The sequence below is a fragment of the Nothobranchius furzeri genome, chromosome 15 (genome assembly GCF_043380555.1).
Source record: "Nothobranchius furzeri strain GRZ-AD chromosome 15, NfurGRZ-RIMD1, whole genome shotgun sequence".
NCBI lineage: Eukaryota > Metazoa > Chordata > Actinopteri > Cyprinodontiformes > Nothobranchiidae > Nothobranchius > Nothobranchius furzeri.
Window position 1 is genome coordinate 29632792 of NC_091755.1, and position 8224 is coordinate 29641015.

The 8224-nt window shown below is 44.3% G+C and overlaps 1 protein-coding gene across 6 annotated transcripts in view; it reads left to right on the forward strand.

Annotated features, from left to right (window-relative positions):
* Positions 1–5016, forward strand: part of casz1 (castor zinc finger 1) — a 212189-nt gene extending 207173 nt beyond the window's left edge. For 4 of the 6 annotated variants that reach the window (XM_054745828.2, XM_015967634.3, XM_015967632.3 and 1 more), the window contains 2 exons: positions 214–585; positions 1300–5016. In XM_054745828.2, the coding sequence (XP_054601803.2) occupies positions 214–585; positions 1300–2579 (1652 nt within the window). In that variant the 3' untranslated portion in view covers positions 2580–5016. The remainder of the gene's footprint in view (positions 1–213; positions 586–1299) is intronic. The other 2 variants (XM_015967635.3, XM_015967636.3) reach the window with 1 other exon arrangement.
* Positions 5017–8224: the final 3208 nt, after the last annotated feature.

Genomic DNA, 8224 nt, shown 5'->3' on the forward strand with positions numbered 1-8224 from the left:
TCATCATTGTTGTTTTGGCTGGTGTTTGGGTTACTTTGTCTTGAATGGGCCTCATTTGTTTCATTATCTTATCTTTTATCTTTCTCTTTCTTCTGCCCATCCCTCTGTGTATGTGTGTGTGTGTGTGTGTGCGTGCGTGATTTGACCCCTGTTTTTGTGCCCCCTCCCCTTCTCACCTGTCCTTCACCCCTTCTGGTCAACCTGTCTCTCCAGGACAAGGCTGCCTCACCACCGCTTCTGCTCCTACCACCCCTGCTGACACTAGTGCTACCCAAAATGAACCTCCTTCTTCCCCTCCTGCACAACCTCCTCCTCCGCCCCCACCACTAGCACCGCCTCCCCTCTCCATGCCTCAGCCTGGCCTCCATTCCCAGGCCCCATCTCTTTCCCCCGCTCTCCTCCGACCTCCTCTCCCCTCACTCCCATACCTCCTCTCTCCGTCATGTCTGTCATACTCTCTGCTCAGCGCCTCTTTGGGAGCCACTCGGAGTGTTGTCATGCCAACCAACACACCAGCTTTCAGCCCCATCATTGCCACTCCGTCTCCGGTTAAAAATGACGTCCCTATAGTGCAGGATGCTGCAGGTACTTATCTCCGGCACAAATCAACTCTGCAGCTGTCACTCTCATTTACCGAGTCCTTTTGCAGCATTAACTGTGTGATCCAGCCCTTTTTTTCCGCAGCACTGTTGAGACATGAAAATGATGTGAAAATAAGTTTGACGAGAGAATGATAAACTACAAATTCACCTTAGCGTGTACTTCCAGTTTTGGCAGTAGCAGAACTGAGGGATAGAGCTGTAAATTTAGCACCTGTTCTCCGAAGCATGGGCCTTGTTTAGTTTCCATTAACAAGGCTGCATCAGCAGCTTCTTATTTTAATCACGCCTCAAGTTTTATCGAGGCCCACTGCTTCCTGTCGTGCAGAACAGGGATCGCATCATTAGCGGTGACCCCAGGGTGTTGCAAAAGGTGGGTGCCCCTCATAAAACAACACAGAGATAAGAGGGTTGGTTAAGACTCGCTGCTCCGTCTTTGTTTGGAGGCTGGAGACACTCTGTAAAAGTGTCATGTTCCACAGTCAATCTATCATTCCCCCCTCCCCCCTTCCTTTAATCATTCTGGGAATTAGGAATAAAAAAATATGGCTCTCTGTGCTTACTCAGCTGTGAACCACTTCTGGCTGAGTAGAGTTCAACATTAGAGTTTTAACCCGGGCAGTAATTTGCTTGTAGTTTGTGGGTTTCACTTTGCGAGCCAACTGATTACGCTTTAATGTGCCTTCTTCTTTCCTTTTAGGCAACACCATCTCCATTCCCACGGCAGCTGGTGCAAAGAAGCGCTTCTGGATCATCGAGGACATGTCGCCGTACGGTAAACGCCGCAAGACTCCGTCGTCCCGTAAGATGCTGGATGAGGGGATGATGCTGGAGGGCTTTCGGCGCTACGACCTGTACGAGAACTGCAAGGACTCCACCTGCCATTTCTCTCTGAAAGTCACCCACTACCACTGCACCCGTGAGAACTGTGGCTACAAGTTCTGCGGCCGCACCCACATGTACAAGCACGCCCAGCACCACGACCGCGTGGACAACCTGGTCCTGGACGACTTCAAGCGCTTCAAATCCTCGCTCAGCTGCAACTTCCCAGACTGCCAGTTCTCTGGCAACAGCACCCACTTCCACTGCCTACGCTGCGGCTTTCGCTGCACCGACAGCACCAAGGTGACGGCCCACCGTAAGCACCACGGCAAGCAAGATGTGATCAGCGCCGCTGGCTTCTGCCAGTTCAGCTCCAGCGTTGACTGTGAGGTTCCTGACTGCAAATATAAGCTGAAGTGCTCACACTTCCACTGCACCTTCCCAGAGTGCAAGCACACGGTGGTGGGCATGTCTCAGATGGACTCCCACAAGAGGAAGCACGAGAAGCAGGAGCGGGGCGAGCTGCCGTCGGTCTCACCAAAACAGGAGGGGATGCATCACCTGACGGGAAACATAGGAGCGGTCGCTCCATCACCCATGAGCATCTCTACTTCCTCTTCTGGGGGCATCCACGGGTTGTCCCACAACCTCAACAGCAGCGCTCCCTCTCTAATCTACCAGACGGGCAGCATCACCTCTGACTACAACCACTCCTACCCACCATCCTCCATCAGCCTAGACAGCTCCCTGAACCTGGGCACCGACACCAGCAGCTCCCTGTTCTTCCTGAAGAACGCGGTGGGCCTGGGTCTCAGTGACTCGCTGGACCTCAGCAAGAAGATGCACCGTGACGTAGCACGCCAGGGCCACAACCCCGGCCCCCAGCTGGGCCTGCAGGCAGTCCAGGACGACACCACGGGAACGTCCGGAGAGGCCGAAGACGACATGTCGCCAGAGGAGGAGGGGCACGCCGAGGAAGAGGACGATGACGACGAGGACGAGGAAGAAGAAGACGAAGTGGAGGACGATCTCAACACTGACTCTAATGATGACTCACTGGCAGAACCCGACGGTGAAAAGGACGATGACGAGTGTTTTGACGCTTCCGTTGACCACACTGATACTTCCCATTTGGAAAAGCAAGACACTGACCCATAGAGACAGAAAATAAACAAACAAACATGAGACTGTAGGAACTACAGAACAATCCTGTGTACCACAAACAAACAAACAAAAGAAAGTGGCCTCGTTCATCACGTTTAGAGACTTCCAACGACAACCACAAAAATAAAATAAAAACAGCATCAGCGTGAAGAAAGTGATGGCTCCTCAAGATTCATCATGATGTTTACAAAATGACCAACATTATTGATTCAATTATGCATAAAAAACAGAAATGAAGACACACAGTTAGGCTCTGTTTTACACGCCGGACAGCAAATGTAAAGCGTTTTACAACACATCAGTCTTTTGTGTGCGTGCATGTTTGACTTTAATTTATTTTTATTCTCTTTTTTTTCCACATTTTTGTGTGTGAAAAAAAAAACACTTTAGAAAAATAAAAAACAAATCTCGCTATATAACTATATATGTAAGTGTGTGTGTGTGTGTGTGTGTGTGTGTGTGTGTGTGTGTGTGTGTGTGTGTGTGTGTGTGTGTGTGTGTGTGTGTGTGCGCGTGTGAGAATGATAAAGAAAAAGGAAAGTTCTGGCACGGGTGACATGAACTGAAGCGCCGTGAATAAAGAAAAAGGGACACGAGCAGGATGTGTTTCAAGCATTTGATTCTTTTTATGTATTATTATTAATATTATTGTCATTAGACGCCGATCGAAAGGGGTTACGTGTTTCTTTTCTCCCCCTTCGTTGGTAAACGTTTGTGTTCTCACGTGGAATTGACCAATAAGTGTTTGGTCAAGCCGCCAGCCTCGACAGTTCTCTCAGTCCTTCACTAGAAACAAGCTTCCAGTGAAGCTTTCGCCCTTTTAACCCTCTCTCTGCGCAGGAGTCAAAGGTTTGTGCGTGAACGGTGCACTTTTCTGTTAGCTGACCACGAAAGGAAAAAAAAAGATGACCCTGAAAGAAAACTCATGAGTTTATTTAAAAAAATATTTTTGTTACCGTTTGCATCTTTGCATTAAAATGTTGTTTTTGTCGTAATGTCAGTCAGAAGCATATCGATGTGTAAGTAGGGCAGTTTAAGGACCACGAGTCGGGCGTGTGTGTGTGGGCGGAGCTTAGACGGGCGGGGGAGGGGTGGTCCGAGGACACGACGAGTCACTCAGATGATGCGGCGGGTTGGATGGCAGAGGAAGCATCAGGGAGTGTGTTATATGTTGAAAAATGTACAGACCGGCAAATGTCCCGAATGGCATTTAATTATTTTTGTTCTTTCTTTTTTTTTTCACTAAGACTGTGGTTGAGCTCCTCATGTGATGGTTTTTATTTAATATTTATGTGACCTTCCAATGAGAAAAAAAAATTAGGGTGTTTTTGCACTTTTTAGATTCATTTTTACATCTGAAAAAATAAATAAATAAAAGAATAAACAAACGATCTCGTTTAACAGGGAATTTGCTTTAACGGTGTTGTTTTGGTTCACTTTTTTTGCTTTAATGCACAACTAGATGTTAGACCACAAACTGTTGATCTGTGGTTAATTTAAAGACTGGGTTTTATTTTGCTTCTTTGTGATTGGACAGTTTGAATTATTAATAATAAAAATGATAATAATAATATTAATAATAAAAGAGGAAGTGTGTGGCACCAGGAAAAAAGGGCGCCTTGATAAACACTAATATGAACTGTGTGGTTTAAATTCATTCATATAAGAAGTTTATAAATGCTCACTTACTGTAATACTAAATTATGAATTTGTCGAACCATGCTCTGTTTTATTCTATTTTTCTCTTTTGTTTTTTATTGAGTGAATTACGTACGACTGAGGAGTGGACACACTGAAATATCTCCTGAGCTTGGCATTGGAAATAAATGATCATAATATAGGGAAATAATAATGTGTGTAGTTGATTTTCCTTGAAATACTGTTTTGAGAAGGAAAAGACAAAAAAAAGGTTGTACAGTATTTTCCTCTGTAAAAAAATAACTATATATGAACAAAATGCTCTTTGAACAGGTTCCTTTCAAAAGAAAATCATAAAAAAGGAAAAATGAATAATAAAAATGTTAAAAGATTCAAATAGACTCGTTATAGTTTGTGTGCTTGAGCTTTCCTTTTTGCCGTTTATTTGAAATTTTCAGACTCTGTCAGATGTTCAAACGGAAATACACTGATTTGAATTCATTCCCTGATGTTTCTTGTTTATTTTATTGACATTCGTTGTCGTTATCTTTTTGTCTCTACTTTGCTGTGGGCACGCATCGCTGTCGGACCGCACCATCTCCTGGGACACTGTCGCAAAGCCGAGGCATCGCTGTGTTTGTTTTGTTTTCTCATCATGCGCAGGGACAACTGTAGGGGCTGGGAGATGCCGAGCACTTGAATTCAGTGTGTGTGTGAGTGTGTGTGTGTGTCTGCGAGGGTGTTAAATAGCAGGATCTGTACAATGTTGAAAATAAAGAAACTCTGATTATTATGACAGTGAGCATGTAGTGCTTGAAAACGATCCAGCCTGGGGACATTAAGGGGCTTGTGTGTGGAGGGGAAGCGCGCTGCTGGATGACAGCGGGGTCAGAAGGTCACGACGTCTCTCTCTCTCTCTCTCTCTCCCACTCTGTCGGCGTGTATCCGCCTGAAAGAGACTAACTACAGACCTGTGGTTGTGTCTCAGCTGCTCGGAGCTTCGCTGCAGACCAATAACCTCATCTTTTTTTCTGCTTTCTGCTGCAAATTAGATGCTTTTTAAATACATCTAAAAACCGTCCTCCCATTAAGGGATTTTATAGGCCTGATCGTGTCGACTGCTGCTGCTGAGATTTCTCTGTTTGCCTTTTGCAGCATTTGGAGGACACATTATTATTATTATTATTATTATCATTATTATTATCATTTATTTTATTAGATTCCTCCTTCCTGTTTTTGCCTGGAGGCATGTTATGGATTCTCCCCCCTCTGCCGTATGTCACCCAGAGGCCATTGAGCTGACCGCCTGTCCCCTCAGCTACAGCTGTTCCTGTCCTTCCTTCTTCTCTTTGTGATGTTTTTAATAAAAAATAAATATGTAAAAGGAAAAAGAACTAAACGTGGGTAAAGGCATCGCCATCTGTCAGCCAGCTGGTTTTCTGTGTATTATCTATTATAATAGAGGCAAAAAGGAAAATGGGATAAACATGAAAATGATATTACTTAAAAAACCAGACCGGATCAACCTCCACAAACCTGGCCTGTGCTCGAGATGACAGATCATTTTATTGCTCTTATTAACTGAATAAAAAGATGAAGAAATAAACAAAGATCTGTTTCACCTGCTGCAGAAACGAGAGATGAAAGACGCCAACGTGCTGCAGAGCAGCAGATAAGCGTTTCAAACTTTGTAGATGATATTGCACTTTTGGACTAAAAGCCATCTGCCGTTAGCGTTCAATTTGGTGAGATTTATTAGATGTTTGATATGAAAAACAGAATAATAGAGCTTTTTTAAACTCAGCCTTTGCTTCTCTTCTGCTCAACCTGTTCTTTCACCCCACTTGCTGTTTATGTTTGTCTGATATTTGTGTTTGTTTCTGCATGTTTGATGCAAAAATTAAGCTTTTCAGTCTCTGAAATAAAAACAACTTAGGTCTGCTTTTAGTGTCTGTGAATTTATTTTATTATATTATTAAAGAAAACACATTTTATAGTAACTTCTGCTTTTCCAGCTCATAGTAATGTAAAAAAAAACCTAGTCGTACACGTTCTGAGCACCAACAGTGTGGCGGCTGCTGGCCAACTCTCACACATGGTTGATGTGCCAGGAACAGGTTTGTGTGTGTGTGTGTGTGTGTGTGTGTGCGTGCGTGTGTGTGTGTGTGTGTGTGTGTGTGTGTGTGTGTGTGTGTGTGTGTGTGTGTGTGTGTGTAGGCAACAGTTGAGGCTGGGAACATGCACGACAGGTGTGTGCTGCATATGTGATCACATGATGCCTATAAGGCAGATTAGGACCCAAACAGATGAAGCGCTGCTTAATGGCAGCTTTTATTAAGTTCACAAAGCGTGCAGGGGAGGGAGGGGAGGTGGGGGAGACAGAGGAAAAGCAGGTGGCTGGGCTTGTGCACTCCTAGATGAAGACAGATATTGTTCAGCGCAGCCTGAAGAGGGTCGCCGCTGTGGAAGGATTTATGGAGATTTGGCTGCTCTGGACCCACCGCCCGCCTGTCCCTGAGTCCTGCTGTAATACGCTGAAACCTGGAGGAGCTTAGAGAGAGGGAAGTAGCAGCGAAGAAGCCAGAGAGTGATTATGTGAGGAAAGAAAGAGAAAGCTGGTTACTCATATCAAAATAAGTTTGACTGAATGAGAACAGTGTTGCGCCGGAATTAGATATTTAGATAGAATGTGAAGCTAAAAGATTTTTAATTTTGGAAATGTATCGGTCAAAAGGGTGGTACTTCTAGCAGGTGGTTCACACCTCAGTGACGAGGACCCTGCTGCCCTCAGTCACAGAATCAAAGTTTTTCAAGCAGGCTGAACATTAAAATAGTCTCCTACACCGATCTCCTGCATTAGCTTCTGATAGAAAATAGACTGTGAAACTCTAGGATTTGAAAATCCGGACAGATCTACGTCACACTGTCACTCAGCCTTCATGGACTCACCCATACCGACTTGCAACGGGGAAGGTGGTTGTTGTTTTAGCGTCCAGAATCAGTAGAGAACAGCTCGGCTTGTAGGAGCTAACCGTTAGCATTAGCAACTCAACCACATGGCAGAAGCTCCTCCAGGCTTGTGTTACTGGTGGAGAATAAACATCCATGCTGCAGAGTAAACACACTCTGTGGTAGAGTCGCGTTACTGTTATCCGTTCTGAGGCAAGATGTCCAAATATCAGGAAACAAAACTCCGCATCCTGCTGCTTCAGACTTGTCCCTGCTGATGCAGGCGTTTCTGGCCTTTATTTGCCGCGAGTACGGTTCGCAAGGCATTCATTTCTACCAGAGACCACTGCAGAAGTACTGATTAAACGAGTTTCCCACAACTTTAAATTAAAACAACAAAGACGGACAGAATCAACGAAATGGTGGAAGATGTTTAAAATTATTTTCAAGTGATCTTTGATGTGTTTCTCATAAACACAAAAACCTGCATGTTGCGTCTTAAAGATCTTGCATATCATACTTTACACGAGGATCATTTATCTTTGTCTCAAATTCCCGTTCAGCCGCCGTGGTTCCGAGATATAAACAGTTGTGTTTGCTGACATATTAACAAAATCCTGCCAGACTTGAACCTGGGAACAACTGAAGGGCTACATTTAGCTGGTGATATTTAGTAAGTCACGTTGCACTAAATAGGGGGACGTTGTGCTTTGACTAGCCGTTAGCTTATCAGTCGTGAACAGCAGCTGACTAAAATAGGTAAGATAACCCATGTTTATAAAATAACTTGCATTAAAATGGCTAAAAATTCCCTTTAACAGCTGACTCCTTTGGGCAGAGAGATGGTATCAGCTTCACCAGCTGGTGTGAAAATTAACACTCAAATAACACTCTCTTTCTACAAACAAAAAAGTTTTCAGTGCAGTAAAATAAGGAACATTTTGCATAGAACAGATAACCCAGCCATGCTTTCGTTCTTTTTTAAACACAGAAACAGTTTTGTTTACCTGTTTGTAGCTACAAAGTATTGGACAAGTAGCTACAAACAGGTA